At 51.4% G+C, this 20,371-nt stretch overlaps 1 protein-coding gene across 1 annotated transcript in view; it reads left to right on the top strand.

Moving 5' to 3' along the window:
* LOC126548698 (uncharacterized) overlaps positions 1-20,371 on the top strand; it is a 219,443-nt gene that overhangs the window by 194,370 nt on the left and 4,702 nt on the right. Inside the window, exons 2-4 of the mRNA XM_050196891.3 lie at positions 18,469-18,576; positions 19,427-19,520; positions 19,926-20,007. Of these exons, the coding sequence (XP_050052848.1) occupies positions 18,469-18,576; positions 19,427-19,520; positions 19,926-20,007 (284 nt within the window). The remainder of the gene's footprint in view (positions 1-18,468; positions 18,577-19,426; positions 19,521-19,925; positions 20,008-20,371) is intronic.

Here is a 20,371-nt window from a genome sequence, read left to right as displayed (position 1 = left end):
GTTTGAATTCTGTGCAGCTGCGGCGCCGCGCGGTGCGTTGCTTAAAAAACGATGCGGCAGCTTTAGCGGGGATTCTACGACTTCTGTATAGTGTTCCACCTTGCTATTGCTTCTGCATGCAGGAAGGATCGAAGTTCTTGAATTCCGGACACGTGGGGTTCTTTAACTTGCTCGTATATCTGCGTATATACGGGCTTTCTTTCTTTTTTTTTTTGCCTAGTTCTTAATTTTTCGTTCTGACCTCATTATATAGCGGTACCCGCGGCCGGGTATCGAACCCTCGACTTGTGCTTAGCTGCAGGACGCTGTAACCACTGAGTCACTGCGTATGCACACGCGCAGCCTCCATTACAATCGATGCAGGAGCACAAAAAAAAAAAAAAGCGGTTTTCACTTCCGCGCTGCATTCTTTGTCGTAGCTCCGCTTTAGTCTTTGTGTCGAGTCACCTTTTCATTTCGTAGTTACGCTGTAAACATTTTGACGTTGCACATTAATGTCGTGTCATTAAGGTGTCTTTTGTGTCGAGACCGTCTATTCGAGAAAAGCCATACGTTCAGGGGTGCGTGAAGAGCTATATGACTTTGTTTGGTTCACGAGATAGCGCCTCCCTATTGTGAGAAGGCGTCAGGCCTCATAGAGTTGTCTTTGTCTAACTTCTTTTTTTTTTCCCCTCGTTCGCTTAACTCTAGAGAAGTGAGAACCGTTTGTCGCCCGAGCGTCCTCGCAGGATACGTGATGGTTTCGCGCGTTCCGCGTGCTCGTTGCCTGCTTTTGGCGGCTCGAGATCTGAGAAAGGCGGAGAGGGGCAGCTAGCTGGCGAGTGTTCCAGGCTGCCAGCGGTACATACGCTCTGTCGCGCGTCGAGCCCATTTGGAACATGGCTACAGCAGTTATATGCAGACTCAGCTGCGTGTGTGCGGGGAGGGTTAAGGGTGTCTTTTTGTTGTGATGTCTTCTTAACAAAATATGATGTTAACGAATGTGAACATAGGTCTGTTTAAGCCGGCTATCCCAAAATCCAAAATGCGGCGCTTTGACTATAAAGAAGAATGGAAATGGAAAAGAGAGCAAGAGGAAGGCCTACAGGTACACTAAGCACTCATTGTTCAGGGTTGGCCGCATTGAAATTGCAGCTTCGTTGCCGCTTCTCTCTCTCTCTAAATATCGGCAGCGATGCCGGACTGCGTTGTCAAGGATGTGCGGGCGTATGCTGTACTGACCGACCTGCCTCCGTCTTTACACAGCCGGCTCACACAGTGCGTGCTTGCGTTCTTTCGAAATATGGACGAAAACGTGGCTCGCCCTGGAACCAGAAAAGCACTGGCGCCTAGTAACGAGAAGTCACGGCAGCGGGTGGTCTCCGCTCTTGATTTCTGGGAACCGCCCACTCTTTTTCCTTCCTTCTTTTTTTTTTCTTCGTTTTGTTTCCTCGGCGCATCGTCCACGCTTGCACAGGCCAGGCGCATTTACTTACGCGTGATGTTGCACCGGGCGGAAAACAGACAAAAAAAGAAAAAGGGAGGGGGGGGGAGGGTTGGAAGAAGAGAAAACGTGGCCTGGAGAGTGGGCCACAGCGATGACGAAAGAAGCCACGGAGAGATGAGGGCGCGCTTTAATTTGGGGTTGTCGGTTATTACGGATGACCTTGACATGACCTTCAGCTCTGCCGGCCGGCCTTGGCGCAGCAGAGGAAAGAAACGACCGACGGCAGCTAGCCAGGTAGTCGGGCGGAGGGGGGGGGGGGGGGAGGGGGCGAAGAGGGGGCGTTATACACTGCGGCAGGTGGGAGCGAGGGTGGACGTTTACCGGACTCCACGCTTGCGCATGCGCACCGGTCGAAACTCCCGCATAGTATATAGCTGTTGTCCGGCGTGGTAGCCATGAGCAACGATAACACGTAGTTCGTGCAGGGCCAATAAACTTCCGCGGGGCCACGCTTTGGGATCTGGGACGCGCAAATGCATCGGTTTCGCGAGCCTTTGCGGGAGACCATCTTAATGCGGGTCGTCCGAGAGACGCCGGTAGCGTGTGAAGCCTGTGCTCACCGATGCTTCCCGTAGTACTTAGAAACTGGTCTTGCTTCCTACTCACCCGCCGTGGTTGCTCACTGGCTATGGTGCTGGGCTGCTGAGCACGAGGTCGCGGGATCGAATCCCGGCCACGGGGGCCGCGTTTCGTTGGGGGCGAAATGCGAAAACACCCGTGCACTTAGATTTAGGTGCACGTTAAAGAACTGCAGGTGGTCGAAATTTCCGGAGTCCTCCACTACGGCGTGCCTCATAATCAGAATGTGGTTTTGGCACGCAAAACCCCATAATTCAATCTAATTTTGTTTTTTGCTTCCTACTCGACGCAACATGTCTAAACTGTCCCCTTCCTGTGACGGAAGGGGATGCATGGCCTGTCCAGCTCCATCCTCCTCCCCCCACCCACTCGCCGTTTATCACACATTTGTCTTCCTGTCTCCTTGAATTTACGGCTTTCATTTTTCGAACTCACTTTACGCCTGATGAGAAACCTTTATCGATAAAAAATGTATATTAGAAAAGAAATGAAAAAAAAAAATAAAACGTTGTGCTTCCATAGCTATATAGTGTTCTGTTGTTGGGTGAATATGTCGCACGTTCGATTACCGTCCGCTGCGACCGCGTTCCGATGGGAAAGGAATTCAGACGGACCCGTACGTTGCGCTCTGGGTGCATGTTTAATTCGAACTGCGGACTGTCGAAAACTATATTCCGGACTACCTACCACACCACTTCTGTGTTTATCACAGCCTTCTGTGTGCTTTGCATAGCTAATTTTTTGAAGCCGACGTTTCGCGTGCAGTCTTCCATTATCGGACGGGAAAAAAAAAAAAAAAACGGGACTGCTTAGTATACTCAAGCACAGCTTGAGGCTTGATTTGCTGTAATGGTCACCTGCAGTCTGTTGCTTTATTAACACGCATATATCTGTTTAAACCGCCACATCGGCCAGATTGTGTAATGTTGTGCGTCTGCCGCGTGCGCTGTGCGCATATCATTGTCAACGCGTCCATCTGGAGTAGCTGCGCGTGCGATAAGACAAACCTCTCTCTCTCTCCACACACACACACACACACACACACACACACACACACACACACACACACACACACACACACACACACACACACACACACACACACACACGCACACACGCATATATATATATATATATATATATATATATATATATATATATCGGCAAGATTACTAAACGTTGGAAGTTGTATGCGGGCTTATGCGGTATAAGCAGGCGTTTCCCCAAAACATGGGACGCTCCTACAGCTTTGGTAATACCTTTATTAAGTTTTTGTGCAGTGAAGATGTTCTTTCCTTCTTTCTTTCTTTCTTTAAGCGCCTCGTACATCTACGCTCTTGCACGATTTTTACCGGCACAGCGAACAACCACCGGAGAATGAGCCAACGATGATGAAAGAAGCGACCGAGAGGAAACAATAATGATTTAATTTGAGGTTGCCGGCCTATAATGGATGATCTTGACGCCACGACCGTGGCCCGCCTCTCCGTTCTGCGCGTGCGACGGATCGGCTTGTCGCAGTGAAATGGCTCTGGCTGCGTTCCCAGCTCGACCTCACGTGTTGTCCGTACGGTCAGTACCCGTGTGTGCGGGAGCTTGGGTCTATAGTATTCGGGCCGCTCGCCAGAGTGCTCCGCCTGTACAGAGTGACACGCGCTCTGCGTTCGCAATCGTAAAGATCATCGTGATATAGTATATACACCTTGTCATCACGGTGACCTCAAATGAGTATGCCCCAGAGTGACGTAGTAGCGAAATCGTTGCAACGGAGCTTCGTTTCTCCAGTGTTGCGAAGCTTTCTATTCCCCCCCCCCCCTCTCCCCGTAGCAGGGATGATTATTGCAGCTCGTGGCGATACAGAGTAGCGTAAGGATACATGGCGGGGGCCGCTTTGCCTGCCCGCGTAACCCAATGCACCCCGAGGTCTCGCTTATCATCATCATTATCTTTTCTTTTTTACCGTGACGATCACCACGTACTCTCACGCGGCGCGTGCGGAAGCAAACACGCATCATTCACTAACGGCGCAGTAAATGAGGGTGTTTTGTGCGTCGTGCGTGCGCCGGTGAGATAGCGCGAGAGTAATGCTGATGATTTTGCTGCATGGTGGCTCGTCTCGTGCATCGCGTAGCCTGTTCCACCCTCGGGCTGGTTTGGTCGGGGTGGCTATTGACCCGAAGGGGTCAATAGCGTTTGACACTGAACCGTCGTCGTCGGCCCACATAGCGGGCGATCTGCCCTATACCGCCGTCGGCGCTGCAGGGTGACCGTGTAGCCATCCATTCCCTCGCGAAAGTTTGTACGGATTTGGTGGCAGTTGTGTGCACCCGGCGTGTGTCTTAATTCTCTCCGGGTGTTTGCGTCTTAAAGGCTGGGCTCCATCGTTTCTAAAAAGTATGTACCAACAGGCCCAGCAACAGACTCTTCTAAGAAAAAAAGTTTTGCCATCTCCTCCAAACTATAGTAGAATGCCACAATGGGGATCATTTTCTCTCTTCTTTTTTTTTTTTTTTTGCATTTTCTTCATCACGAGCGGATCATTGCTTTTCTTCGCGGTGTGCTGACACTGTACCTGTACCAATTCATGTATGTGTGTATGTACTCAGTCCCTGTATCAGCTTGAAAAGGCTAACAGTATGAATAAATAACATTAATAATAATTGCGTCTTGTCAAATAGAACATTCCTTAGTTGACCTAATTGTCCCCCCCCCCCTTTCTCTTTCTTTCTTTTTTCGGGTTGCTCATAAAGAACAGCGGTTAGAAGGGGAATTCGTGCGCATTAGCGGGTGTCGAATGCGAACACCAATGAGGACGCCTTCAGGCAAGCTTCCCAAGGAAGCTTAATTGTTTAATAATTATTTTACTTAATGAATAAATAAACGGTTCGAAAGGAACAATGAAAACAAGGACGCATGTATAAGGCAGAAATAAAACACAACACAAACGGGTACCACAAAACTAAGTTCAGTGAATCTTCTTTTTTTCTTTGTCTTAATTCCTTTATTGTTTGCCCCGTCTTGAAACAGCTAATAAACAATGGGCACATGTGGTTCGTTTTCGTGTCTGCTTTATTAGTACCATGCACTCCTCTCTTCGTCTTTTTTTTTCGCACCGTTCGCGCATTCATTAATAAACCAACAATAGTCGTTTTAAATTTGTTGTGAACAGAAATATAACAACAGGTATGCTGGAAGTCACGGCGGATATGAAAGGTAATTGTGGCGATGGTGGACATTTATGTATTTGTGGGCAGCTCGATCGGCAAGCTGGGTCACGCATGGGTCGGCAGAACAGGCGGATTACTCATTGGTGCCCACTGATACTCACTCGCCCATGTTTTCGCGGGCTTTCTATTCACTCACACTCACGTGCACTCACACTCGTCGGCACCCACTCACGTGATCTCACGCCCACTAATACTCACCGACGCTCGCACGCTTTCATATAGTCCGCTCCATCAAAACTCACCGGCACACATTCACGCTCATACCCGCGTCACCTTCCATTCGCCGACATTCACTCACACACATAACTCACATCCAGTGAGTCACACACCGATGGTCAGGCGTTCATAATCGCATCCCGTCAAAATCATTGTCACTAGGTTTGCGTTCGTTCCACACGCTAACCAGCGCTCACTGCACGCACGTTCACACTTACGACCACATTCACCCTTGGATCACTCAGTAACGCTCCGTCTCACGATTGTGAAATGAGGGTGAAGCGAATACGAATCGGTGTACTCGTGAGTGACCTATATGCCCGGGTGACGCTGGCGCTGTAGAAGCTTGCGCCCGTAGTATACTGATACTCAAGCAGAAGTTTTTGTTGGGCTAGTTGGTGCATGTTACTGAAGTACTTAAAGCGCCAAACAGACGACACGCTCGTCCGTGTCTCTTCTTGTGTCGTCTGTTTGGCGTTTAAGTACTTCAGTAGTATACTGATACACATGCTGGGTGGTGGTGGACGGCACGTTGGCTACGTTGGTGGATGCGCTGGTTGCTATTGGCCTTATATGGGACCATGCTGGACCCAGAAGCCAGAAGTTGGGCCAATTTGAGCGTGTGCCTCCCCCGTTCCAACCTTCTCCCACGAGCCTTTATGAAGGCGTTGCGGGGGCCGCACGCGAACGCTTCACATAGTATACGTTTGACATTCATGCCGGCTGTTTATAAGTGCGCTGCACGCAACTTCTTCTTGGACGCAGCTGACGCAGTGCAAAGCCGGCTCGCGTGGAGGTGAGCCCCACACGGAGAAGACCCTGTCATCACAGTCGCCCGACCGAGCGCGCGCGCCCATCTCGACCGTGTAAACGCAACGCGCCAGCCCTTGAAACCGGTCATCGAGGCTCGATTCTGTCTCTCGCCTTTGGCGTCTTGTATCGAACGCGGCTGCGAAGTGCGTAACACCACTCTCTGGTGTGTCTGTGTATATGCGCCACTCCTACTAATAAAGCCCTCTCTCGGTGTACTGCAAAGCCGTGCCCGCCATTTCAGCGGCATACGTGAACATCCCGCCTCCTTCTTGCAGTTTGCTTCCTCGCCGAGTAAGCGAGCCCCCCCCCCCCCTCTTTTTTTTTTTCTCCAGAAACCTAGATACGAGATTGCACCTTGTCGGTCCCGTTTTGCCGGGCAAAACTAATGTTATGTAGACTCCCGGCTCAGGCATGTCGCATGTATTGGCCGTATGTGGAACGGATAATAGCGTAACCCGCGATATTGCTGAGGGCCCCACTGCGATCGGAGTCTATTATGCTGGACGGCAAGTCGTTTCATCGTACTATCCGCGTACGTATTATCCATAGCCTTACTGCATTGCCGTCATACAAAAAAAAAAAGAAAAATGCAGACGGGAGTGGCTATACTGCTGACGACATCTCTCGTAACTCTTAAATGTCATCCTTCTGGTATCGCCATCTCCTGGCGCTGAGTATGGCCAGAGAGGGCGCATAGCTGTTACAGCAGTGTTCAACCATATTCTACTTAGCTGCTACCCGGCACTGTGGCTTAGCGGCTATGGTGTTGCGCTGCTAAGCACGAGGTCGCGGGATTAGATCCCGGCCGCGGCGGCTGCATTTCAATGGAGGCGAAATGCACAAGACACCCGTGTCCCCGTGTATTGGGGGCCAAATTAATCGTAAGTCCCCCAGCACGGCGTGCTTCATAATCAAATGGTGGTTTTGGCACGTAAAACCCCAAGATTCATTCATACTTATAGTTGCTGGTGAAAAGTCTCCGCAGTCTCCGCAGCGACGTCGTCTTTTATGACCAAATAAAGTTTCTTGTCTGTATGTCTGTCTGCCAGTCTGTAGCGACTTAATTCGTTAACCATGCAGCCTTGTTAAAGCTCTTCTTTGACAAAGACACCAGTGTGACTCGGCAACGTATCGAACGCGCTGCGTTTGGACAAAGTGTCGCGAGATGTCGCTAAGAGTGTTGCTAATGCAGTCCGTCTGTAGTCACCCGGTATTCCGTAAATAGTAAGATACACACGGGCTAGTTAGAACTCTGTTGTGGTTCTCTAATAGTCAAAGCTCGTTACAACGAAGTTGAAGGTGTAGCCGGAATTACTTCGTTATACATTTGACTTCTTTATATACATTATTACATGTACTGCGTGGACCTCCATGGAGATTTCAAGGGAATTTCAATTACTTCGTTATCTCCGTTATATCGTTATATCCCGTTTCGTTGTAACGAGGTCGGACTGAGTACGCTATCATTTTCTGCAGTCATCTATGTGCAAGAAAAGGTGCGGAATGGAGCGACCCTTCCGTCCGAGTGGCACGGTGTTTCGGGAACAGCTAGTGCGCCTGACGACAGCGAACGAGGAAACGAGGCCGTCGGTTTGACGAGAGGGCGAGACGGGTCGGCTCTCGGCCGTGACCGTGGCCGCGAGGTTTTGCGTGCACCTCGCATCCGTCGCCGTCGCGTTGGGGGTTTGTGTGCGGTTCGCGCCCTTCCGCTACTTAGACTCAGCCTTGCCGCTGGCGGCAGCTGCCTTAGCTGGCCCCCTTGGTTCTGTTTACGCTGGCGTGGATCGTAAATCTGCTCGCCAAGGGCGGTGCGCCTCTTTTTACACGGCCTGGTGCTCGGCGAGCGCGGCGGGCGTTCGACGCGCTGCATCTCGTTCTCGAATACCCGCGGTAGGGAAGACACAGGAGGTTCACGCGATTCTGCGACTAGTTCGGTGCAGTTAAGTGCCAGTTTTGGGAGGAGGAGGAGGAGGAGGAGGAGGAGGAAGAAACATTTATTTGGCACCATATGCATGGCGCTTAAGTTCAGCGTGCGAGAGTCTACTGTTAGTCACGCGGCCAGGAGACCTTGAGCCCTGGCGACTGCCTCTGCCTACTCCGTAACCCAGACTTGTGTTTCCGGGTCGGAGCTGAGCAGCGTGGCATCCCACTGCTGAGGAGTAGTGATATGCGGACCCTGGGGATTACTCAGTTGCTGCGTTTGAGGGCAGCCCCAGAGGATGTGGTATAGATTTGCGTTCTCTCATTGGCAGAGTTTACAGCAGCTGGAGTATACTGAGGTATTAATGCGCGATAGAATAAAAGGGGCTGGGAAGGTATTCGTTTGGAGTTGCCTCGAAACGATTTCCTGTCCCTTCGTAAGCGTTATCTCCTGATATGTTACAATATGCGGACGCCCGCCGACAGCCCCGGGCTCTCAGCTCCAGTACCCTCGTCCCCGGACGGTGGATGATGGCCTTCGGCTCTGAGGATGAATGGTCCAGCCTGGTTGTGGGCGGCCTCGTTACCGGGAAGCCACTCGTGGGCCGGAGCCCAGGTGATTTGGATGGTGTGGTGGTTACGATTGCGATCGAGGATAGATTTGGCGGTAGGGGATATTCGACCCCGTGCGAAATTTCGAACTCCAGATTTAGAGTCGCTTATTATGATGGTACTATAGTGGTGGTAGCGATAGCCAATGCTGTGGCCGCTTCTTCCGCCACATCTGAGTTAGCCGCTTTTACCGATCCTCCCGACATGAGTCGTCCTTCGTCACTCACTATACTGCCAGTGAGAAGGCCGGTCGGTTTGGTATTTCCTCAGGATCCACGTACACGTTACGGCCTTATTTGCTTGAAACCGCGTGTGGATAGTTTTGGCCCTAGCTGCTCTGGAGTCTGTGTGGTGGATAGGGCGCCCGTTGCGAGGTATGGGTGTGGTCTTAAGGTGTTGCCGCTGAACCAAGGGAATGTCTACTCTGGGTGTCATTGTCGGTGTATATCTTATCCGCGTTTCTGTTAATGTGAAACGGTCCGCTGACGTCTGTGACAGCCTTTCGTATTGAGCCGTAAGGTGTGCTTCTGTCATCTCGTTTGGGGTGTTATGTACACCTACGGCGAATGGGCACTTGTAGCCTGTATGCTCGGCACGTACATACCGCACGAGGCCCACATCGCCTCTCGCGCAAGCGCACGGAACGCTGCCAACACAGTTTCGGTTATTATTCGCGAATCAGTTGCTATATGTTTGACGAAACATGTAGCAACAGTCTTCAAAGTCCGCTTCGCGAAGACAGCCATTGGGCTCAAAAAACGGTGCGAGCTATATACGTTGCCGTGCAAACAAGATGGCGGCTGAGCAAAATACGTGGAAACTCGGCGCGAATAAAAGACAATGCTGATGTCTCGACGCGGATTATCGCTGAATTTTGCCAGTGCGTTAGTGTGGGATCAGTTGTTATGACGTTCAGCTTTCTTGTTTTTGTTTTTTCTCGCCCCAGATTCGTTTTGGCAGTGCAACGGTTTTCGAAGCTTGCTAGTTATCTTGAATTGCGACATAATGAGCACTTGTTGTTCACCGACAAACTATTTAACAGTGCAGCGGCCCGGCGTACACGGCGTCATAATCCACGACGCCCTTGCGATCCGGTGAGAGAACTGCGAAACTGGTGAGAGCAGCAAGCGGGGCAGTCCATGCACCTGACGTCACCATATACTCGAAACAGCCTGCGCACGCTAAAGCGGCTCCGCGTCGGATCGCTGTAGCGAACTTGTGGCTCCAATTAATGGGTAACGCGGACAAAGCAACTCCGTTGTCGCCTTCGTCGTGACTGGGCGAGCGTGCAGGGGGAGGTCAGTGGCAGCAGCCCGCAGCCGCGGAGACCGATGAGGCCATTCCACGCCACAGCTCGTAGCGTTCGCGCGCGCGCGAGTGGCGGGCTGCTATTTTCGGTTCAAATTACCCGCGCTCCGCACGCAGCTGCTTCGCGCGCGGCGCCAACGAGCGGGGATAATCGTATCATTTCCGAAGCAGCTCAGCGACGTGGGGGTCATTAGTGCTCCCGAATTAAACGACAAATCACGGCTGACTGCGGTGCCTCTTAGTCGCGGTTCAATGCTTGCTTGCTTTCCTGCCCCTGGCCGTGGGTTGTTGCAAGGTTAGAAAGTCAACCAGGGTGCGTGACCTCGACCGCGAACCCGCAGCGGCGACGGGTGAGCCTCGGCTGCCGCTGACGCCTCCTCTGGCTTGCTATATAGTATACTGCCAGCGGATAAGCGCGGGTGTGACGCTGCTTCATTCTTTTTTTCTCTGTCTTCTTTTTTCCTGGAGGGGACGTTGTTGTGTCGGCACTTTCATTGCACTGTTCGTGCAGGCTAGTTTGTATTTCACCACTTATCGTTGTCCCTCTTTCCCAGGCCGTTGAGTCTGCTTTTCCCTGTGGCGCATTCCTTAATTACCGCCGCCCGCGCAGAGCTAAGAGCGGTCTTTGTACCAGAGCCACGTGACCAGAGCCGAGCGGTATACTGCAGGCTGTGGCGGCCACTTGAGGATATACCGTCGACCGTGCAGCTTTTTAGACTTTACACAGCGTCAATAGAGGTCCGCGCAGATTATTGGCGCATCGTCGAGGAGCTACCTTCGCTCGTGTGCTCTTGTGTATAAAGTTTTCTCTCGCTCTCTCTCTCTCGATAGCGCAGCTCCGAGACCGAGATATGCCTGTTAGTACTTGTGACACGTTGAAAACATTGCTTTTCGAACCTTTTGGAACCTTCTCCGATGCGGTCGTTGGTACAAGCAGTCGGGTCGGGCGAGATTTGCGCACTTACGTATCGCGCGTTCATTGCGCTCCTTTCAATTCTGCAGTGAGCTATACTTTCTGTGTACACGCTCTACCTCACCCTCTCTCTCTCTCTCCCCCTTGCACGCGCGCACACGCACGCACTCGCCATTTTTCGTTGTTGCCCGAAGCTGTGGGGTGCCTGCCGACAAGTCAGCCCCGATGCTCTCTTGCCCGCCGCCGCAGAAGAGCCGGATGCGGCCGACGATATTATTGTACCGAGGTGCGCGAAGAGTGCCGTTCCCCGAAGCAGGTTCAATGGTCGTCTCACTTCGCTGGACCCGAGACAGACGTCGTCGCCGCCTAGCACCTCAGCGCCTCGCTGAGCGACAGCTGAAAGCGCCGCCCGTGTTCTAAATTAAGAGCTTCGTTATTTAATTCATCCCCCGCCGGGTCGTAACCCTCCTTCGCCGTCTGCTCGGACACTTGGACCGCGGAACGGCTGCGTGATCTCAATTTAGACATGTCTTAAAGGTTTTCTCACTGAAGGTGTGCGAGTCTCAAATGCTGTCTTCGTCACGAGTTTAGAAGTAACTTTGTGACGACGAGCTCTGTCTTCGAACACTATTACCGCGAGCTGCTCTTGTAGCACGTCTGCCGCCGGTTCTAAGCTCAGAAGATTGAGGATCGCTGTCCCTGCGATGCATCGGTCGAACATGAAGGCCTTTGTCCAAGTCTCACTCGCGTTGTGTGCACCAACATACGGTCGTCACAGCTGAGGGCGGTCTATTCTACAGCTATTCCACAGACTATGATGTTCTCGCGTTAACCAGCCCCTGCTTCGCGCTTTAATTTTTTTTTCTTTCTCCATGCTCCCCCCCCTTTCTTTTTATCACGCCTCCACTTTCTTTCTCCTCCTTTATTTCATCTTTCTTTCCACTCTTACCGCACAAGGTCGCGGTACGTGTTGGTGTTGCGCCGTCAAGAGGTGTGACTATGTGAGTGGGCATTGTGCTAGGGACATTGGCTGCAGGTAGACTTTTCCGTCGGCGCAATCGGTACTCGGGATCATTGCGGACGGCTTCCCTGGGTAAACCGCTGTGGTCTTCGCCTCTTATCAGTGATAGGCTGTCGTTTTAAGAGTAGCGGGTTTTAAGAGCCCTGATTTGGTGGCTCAGATGCGGCCGTACTAGAAGAGGCCGCTAGTGACCCATTGCATGGATCCGTGCGAGCTCGAGCAGTCGTAGTGATCTTGTGTATTCGTGGAACAAATCGATAAAACGAGGATTCAAAACTATCTGATTGAGGTGATCGATGAAGTCCAGTTCAGGTGTCCATTGTTTTCATTCACTAGTCGCACTAGGCTTTCTTTTCCTTTTTTTTTTTTTGTCCTTTGCCTAGTGGTATGTCAGTATTGTGCATATCTTGGCGAAGTATTTTGCGGAGCCTACAGCTGACGAGGGTGAAGTTGCGTGCATCTCACAGAGGCTTTCTTGAGAACTTCTTCGTAGTTTTGTTTATATTTGTTTGTATAAAACCAACACCCGGTTCTTAGGCTACCCAGCAGAGTTTGTACCAATTTTGGAGACAACAACAACAACAACAACAATAATAATAATAATAATAATAATAATAATAATAATAATAATAATAATAATAATAGTTTCCGCCGTGAGAACATGCTGTTGTAGCAATGAGCTCGTAACCTGGGTTAATAGCTGAAATCTGCTGACTTTTTTTTTTCCAAGTTTGAAACTGCTTCATTAAACAAATTCGCGAACCCTTGATCTCGGACAGGCCTGCAGCGTAGAAGTGAAGTTCATTACTCGCAAGTCGAACGGGCCAAATAATTTCTCGCTTCTTGGCGAGCGCGCCTGCTCCGCATAATAGCAACTCGCGACATTCTGACAGTCGAGCGCGCGCTGCTTGGAACGAATCAACCAAGCGTCGCGCTCTTCTGGACCTATCTTGAACGCCCTTCACTCGACCCTGAGAAGGTCGTCGAGATAAGCGGTCGGACGTTCGCCGCTGTTGGTCCTCGTCGTCGTCCTTAATCTGCGGACGGTGTGGATGCGCACTTGGCGTTATCGGGATGGTCCGCCCGATAAGGAGACGCCAGCTTCCGTGCCCCATGCGTCAGCCTCTCTGCGTGGACGATGTAACGGCGGAGAAAATGTGGCTTCTGTCTTGGTGCTCGAGCTCAGCGTGTAACTCTGGCGAGCTCGCGTTCGCTCGAATTAAAAGCTCGTCAGCAGACCCCGCGTTTCGTGTCATTTACGGGAATGACTAGTAAGAAATAGTGATAGTAGAATAGTAAGTGAAAGCGGTATTCGTTAACGGCGCTTCCGGAATAGCAAAACTATCGCACTATTTACTAGCGGAGGCTAGCAGCGGCGTTCTCACGGTTCTAGTGGCACTGTAGTGACTATGCACCGGCGCCTCCTGCTGCTTAGTGAGAGACCGCAAAGTTCAGGGCGGCAACATCATGCCAGAGGAGCCGTAGTTTGGATTCCAACGTCCCGAGCAACGAAAACGTGCTCGAAGCAACGTCCCCTGCTTGCTCGTTGGCCTCGCAATGCTAAATACGAGGGCGAATCAGGAAGTCTTTTCCCCTACATTTTTCTTTTGAGCCAAATTACGGCTGTAAATGTGAAGTCAACATATCCATTCTCAGCGGTGGACATTTTTTGGACCGGCCCGGCATCATTTGCCGGTAGCTTCGCGGCACGGCGCTGCTGTCAGTTCTTGAAGATGGCGGTTGTGCTTCCACGTCCATGGCGCACGAGCAACGAAGTGTGATTCGTTTTCTACGGAGGAAGGGACGAACGCCCATCGAAATGCAGCCCACGTATGGGGAAAGGTGTCTCGCTTTGAAAAATGCGAGGTGATTGTGTTGCGAGTTCGCAAAACGCCGTGAAGCCGAGAAAGCAGTCCGACGGCGGTTGCACAGTCAGCCGGACGAATTCTACCACAGGGGCATCTGAGATTAGCGCTGCGATGGGACAGATGGTCTGAATCGGTGAGAGTACTGTGTAGAAGAATATTGTAAGGTGGTGCGTATATTCGTAATTACCTGTATGTACCTTATTTTGGCTAATAAAAAAAAAAATAGGGGCAAAGACTTTCTGATTCGCCCTCACACTTTAGCCATCTGATCTCGCACTTCGAACCAGCAGGTCTCATGTTGTGTAGGGGGTGTGTCGATGCGACGTAACTTTCGTGACAGTTACAACGCTTTGCAATCGACGATTCCGCTTTCTTCTCGGCGCAATTAGACAGATTCCAATGAGCTCAGTTGTCCATCAGCCAATCAATACGTTTCCTTAGGTTTCCCCGCACTAAAGAGCACAGGCAGAACCACGGAAATAATTTGCGTCTCTTATAGCCCTTTGAGTTTCTCCGTTAAATGCTGCAATTTCTTAGAAAACAGTAACTTTTAATGTTACCAATCGCAGGGAGTACGCTGGCTCCTGTAATCTGCCACCCGTATTGCAGGGCTTCGCTCCCCATGTATAGTACTCGGTCATCTAAGAAGCTAAGGCAAGACAGCCGCGTACGGCGTACACAAACAGTCTAATAGGAAAGCAAAGTTGTGCAGTACGGTTGCTTTTAACAGTCACGAGGTCTATGTTCAGGCTGGCACGGCCTCGCAGAACGCGCACGAACGCGCGCACACACAACACACACACACGCGGACCCACAACACATGCAGATACGCGCAAACACACACAAACACGTGCGAACGCACAACACATACACACACAACACACGCACGAACACACAGCACATGCACACACAACACACGAACACACAACGCATGCAGACACGCGCAAACACAGACAAACACGTGCGAACTCACAACACATACACACACGAACAGACAACACACGCCCTAACGCACAGCACATGCACACACAACACACGAACACGAACAAACGTGTGCAGACACGCGCAAACACACGCAAACACGTGCGAACACACAACACATACACACACGAACACACAACACACGCACGAACACACATACACACACACACGAACACACAACACGTGCAGACACGCGCAAACACACGCAAACACGTGCGAACATACAACACATACACACACGAACACACAGCACATGCACACACAACACACACACGAACACACAACTTCACGCACGAACACACAGCACATGCACACACAACATGAACACACAGCGCATGCAGACACGCGCGAACACACAACACACGCACGAACACACAATACGTGCGTGCGCACGAGCGCACGCGCAGAGACGTAAAAATACGCACTCGTTCACGTATAGGCCGACGAACGCAGCGACAAGATAAATACGCGCCCGAGTACGCAGTGCACGCGCGCGCCTCACGAGTCGCGCACGATGAACGAGGTGCAGCATTCCTCGGTCGGCAATCGGCAGGGAAAGGGAACGCGCACCCCTCCCGTGTTGGTGCGCGCGGCCCGTGTACGTCGCTACTATTCTCGGTGCGCGCACGCACGCGACCTTCCTCACCCGCCGGGCTCGCGGCTGCTGCCGTCGCTTCATTCCAGAAGCACCCGACAGATAAACCCGCGCGTGTATAGCGCAGCGCCTATTTTGAAAGCGCGCGCGCTTCCTGCGTATGTGACATGCTTACTCCACTTGTCCCTGGCCCTGCGGCTGCGCGTTACGGCTGCCGTGGGCTCGCATTTGCGCGGTCGAGAGTTTCGCTGTCGGAGAACTTGAACTAAAAATAAAGAAAGAGAGGAACAACGTGAAGAAAACCAGTAGTTAGCTGAAGACACCGTGTAAAGAGCAGGATGACGTAATTGCGCTGTATCACTGTGAATATTACGTAGTTGGGATACTTGCCGCGCCTCTGCGCAAACTTCGGTCGTGAAGCTTGACCGCGCAAACTCAGCGGACACCTGACACGGAGTGTGTGTGTGTGTGTGTGTGCGTGTGTGTGTGTGTGTGTGTGTGTGTGTGTGTGTGTGTGTGTGTGTGTGTGTGTTTGTGTGTGTGTGTGTGTGTGTGTGTGTGTGTGTGTGTGTGCATTTCGGAGACAGCTATACAGCAAAGAGATCCACGCAGCTCGGTTCACGGAGAATGCTGCTTAGCAGGATTAGCCACTGCGATGAAAGAAACAACCCGAGTATCCGAGGATGTTGTGATAATAGCTGACTGCGAGATGGCGTGATGTTTCCGCAGATTTTGACTGGCCTAACGCGCACGCACTGGCTGCATCTTTACCAACCGAAGTTCGCCGTTTTCCGGGTGTGAATTGTTAAGAATGCATACAGTCTACGAAGCCATGGCGGTGCTCTGGTATCCACGCTGCCTGCCGCGCAAAGCGCTCGCCATCTTCTTCGAGTCGCAGTAATCGTAGTAAACCTCCCTGTGATTCCGTCTCTGTGCGTGCCTATCATCTCTCTCTCTCTCCCTCCCCCCTCCCCCCCCCCCCCCCCCCCGTCGCCTTTGTCACCACGGAACACAAAGCGCCGAAGGTGTCCGAGTAATAGACCCCACCGAGTCGTGGGCATGCAGGCACCGACGCCCAATAACGCATCAGCACACAACAATGCTTCGGCTCCGAGTCGCGAGTCACATAGAACCCGAGATTCCAGCAGAGCTCCGAGCTTGCGAGGCCCACGCACTGACGGCCGTGATTGTCGTGCCAACGACCTCGGGGTTTCCGAATGCCGCTTACTCCGGTTCTACGAGCGGGCCCTCGACCCCCGTGCCGAGGCAGCGCGTACCCCTTTTTGATGCAGAAGCAGGGTCTGTTGAGGGCGGTGGGGGGAGGGGTGGTTGGTAGCAGGAGTCTCGGGAGGAGTAGGGGGGTTGCATCGTGGCCGTTCATCCCTACGCAACGCTCCACGGGATAAGCGGCGCCGACGACGGGTCGCCGCCTTTTCTGTCTTGGTCTCGCCTCCTCGGAGCCACGCCGCTTGCCTCCGGCACAAAGCCGTAGCACACAATCGGAAGCTTCAACGCGTCAAAGGACGCCTCGGAGAAAAAAAAAATGAAAGAACAGAGAAAGGGAGGCTGCAGAGTGCGAGGTGCTGCCGCTGCTCTAGGAGCCACGCGAGCTCCACTGTGGCGATGAGGGAGACGAATACGCGGCGGGTTATTAATGGCGCAAGCCTGCTCGCACAGCCCGCGGTCGGCGCGCGCGCGGGCGCCGGCATTGACAGCTGCGGCGGTGTGGCGCGGGAAGCAGCTTGCATGCCGCCGTCGCAGCTGCGCGGCCTGCGTTATAAGCGGAGTTCACGAAAATGCGTACGAGCGAACCTTCTTAGCCATCGCCGACTGACGCCCCCTCTCCCGCTCCTCTGCCGGGAACCGACGATCCTTCACTTTTGTCTTCGATCGTTGTCGCCGCGACGAGTCTGTGGCCGGAAACGGTCTGGTCATTACTTTCTCTGGCGCCATCGCCGATCCGATAGATACGCACCTAATGCTTTATGATGGCTTTCGCTGCAGGAAGAAAAGTCACAAGGAGGACCGACCGGCGGAAGGATCAAAACAAGTCATTCGTTCTGCTTTGCATTTACTTTTTTTTTTTTCACTTCCTTTACGAGAGGTAGTGAGAAATCCACTTTTTGCTCACTGGAGATACTTAACGCGGAACTCGTTCTTCACTACCGATTCCCACACAAGAACGGCTAGAAAGGAAAATGAGTAGAAATAAAATGAAGCAACAAGGTTGACAGAAAGGAAAAGTTGAAGCTGCTCTGGTGTTGGCGCGTAGGACAGGTAAAGTGGAAAGGCGTTTGGGGGAAACCTGTATGTGGCGATGCGCTTAGAGTGATGATAATTATGGTATGATGATCACGAATGCTGAGTTGTGTCCCGGTGTTTTCATGAAATGCCTGGTCATAGCACGCCGCCATTCTGAATATATCACAAGGGAGGTATTGAACTCGCGGTTTCTGCCTGTGTGAAACGCTTTATCCGTTTTATCGACTTTCGCCGGGGCTGCGGCAGTTGCTTTAGGTGCATATCTAAAGTTATTAATAGAACCACAATTCAGCTCATTTATGTGCAGTAGGATTAAAACGTAAGAACGACTAAGACGACAGCTAATCGCTTACTGAAGTCATGCGCGACTTGTACGACAACATTCACTGCCAGGGATGCACACTTGTCAAACGAGGGAAAGCTCAGCCCGAAAACCAACGTCTTGACAGGTGTCAATTGTTGCCCTGGCGAAGAGAAGTACCCTCGCCGAAATGTTGGCTTCACCATTGGGCTTCCCTTGTTCATCCGCTGTCGATCGCTTCAATTTTCCATATTTTGTTACGCCTTTATGTTTGTGTTGTTTGTCATTTCCTGCCACCTCATCGTTGTTACCGCTATAGAGAGCGTGTTCGACTTCTAAGCCTTGCGTTCCTTGTGTCTCGTGCAGGTCGTGGACCTGCTGAACAGGTGTACCTGCCCGTCTCAGTTCCCGATGATTCGAGTCGCGGACGGGAAGTACAGGATTGGAGACACCAAGGTGCTCATCTTCGTACGGGTGAGTATATATTCAGTGTTGAATGCGTAAACATTGGAAACGGACAGCAGCCGTGGCTTGGCCGTCTTCAGTACTTCTGATGTTGGTGCAGTGGTGTGCAACGTGTTGCCTGCATTTCAGAGATGGAACTGGTGGAGCAAAGACAGACAAACGTTCAAAGTAACTGTCTGATTGGTTACCCTCTAAAGGGTGAACGGTGGATGATAAGGTTCTCGGAACAAACCGGTATAATGTTGATACTGGCATAATGACGTATGCGAGACTTTACGTATGAGCGTTAGCCGTGGAGGTCATTGTAACTTAGCGCCGAGACTCCGAGCTTGTATACTGGCGCTATAAGGACCAGACGTCTATAGTTCCAGGAACTCTCAAACTTATGTGAGGTTCATCTTCTTTGTCGCATATCGTGTGCACAGCGGGGCTGGCCCTGGTTATGGTTAGCTTGTCGCCTCTGTCTCCTCTTCCTCCCGTCTCTCTCTCTCTCTCTCTCTCTCTCGCTCTCCTTGATGGCTGTGACTCTTTACGGACTGTCGTGCAAATGGGGCAGCTTGACGATGCAGAGTGTGTGTGTGTGTGTGTGTGTGTGTGTGTGTGTGTGTGTGTGTGTGTGTGTGTGTGTGTGTGTGTGTGTGTGTGTGTGTGTGTGTGTGTGTGTGTGTGTACAAGCACCTTAGTTCTTCCTTAATTTTCACAAGGACTGAGGCACAATGTTGCAGGCACGCGAGAACTTGTGCCTTTCGTCTTTTGCTGCGTCGCTGCATCAGCACTGTTTCTTTGTTTGTCAACTGGAACGCCAACTAGACCTGATCGCTTACGACATTCCCTTTCCACGTTGTGCTTCTCCTCACAGATACTCCGCAGTCACGTGATGGTGCGCGTGGGCGGCGGATGGGACACGCTGGAGCACTACCTCGACAAGCATGACCCCTGCCGGTGCAGATCAGGTGAGCGTCGGGCGGGCAGTCTCTCCACGCGATCTACTGCGTGATACTGCGTGATATTGGTAACGGGTGCAATGCGTGTTCCTTCTTTTTCTGCATACAAAGTATCCAAGAAATTCGGGAGTGACTTGCGCTTTCTGTACTAGAAAATAGTGATAACATATAATCGTGTGTTGAAAGAATCCTCGTGCCATGGTATGGGTGCGGTAGAGTGCACCAATCTATCACCACTCCGTTAAACTGTTTTACAAAATTAAGTATGGGGGCAATCTTTCGAAGGTTTGCACGCAAGGCATGTACGAACAATAGAGCTAATGCTGCTCTCTTTGTCACGGCTTCTGCTGGAGAAAGTTAATTGGCCCAGAAAAGTGAGAAAACCTGTTTGTGTTTTGTTTTTCCTTTTTACAGGCCACAGGACATCGACTTCGGCAAAGCTGACCATGACTCCCGGGAAGGGTGGCAGTCCAACCATGCAGGTCACATACAATAGGTCAGTGCAGCATACCTAAACTCTCTTCTTGTACATTTGGATGTCAGGCCATAACTTCGTAACACATACTGCATCTGCCGGTGTGTTCCTTGTGACGATATGTCAATCAACAAATGTTAGTTCATTTGAGACATTGATCTAGCAAATATAGCAATTATGGGCCCGTTTGGCGCACAATGCAAACTTCTGTTGCGGTGCGATAAGCTTACACTTAGCAGCAATATTTCTTATAAACGCGTGTAACGTTTGAATTGTTGCTTCCTTTCGTATTTCGCTGAGAAGTGGCTTCATTAATAAATAGTGCAAACATTCACAAGGTAAACCCGTCCTCACATTTATCCGTCACCAATAGGAGTGGCTTTTG

This window comes from Dermacentor andersoni, chromosome 3 (assembly GCF_023375885.2).
Source record: "Dermacentor andersoni chromosome 3, qqDerAnde1_hic_scaffold, whole genome shotgun sequence".
Taxonomy (NCBI): Eukaryota; Metazoa; Arthropoda; class Arachnida; order Ixodida; family Ixodidae; genus Dermacentor; species Dermacentor andersoni.
This window is presented reverse-complemented; position numbering and strand designations above follow the sequence as displayed.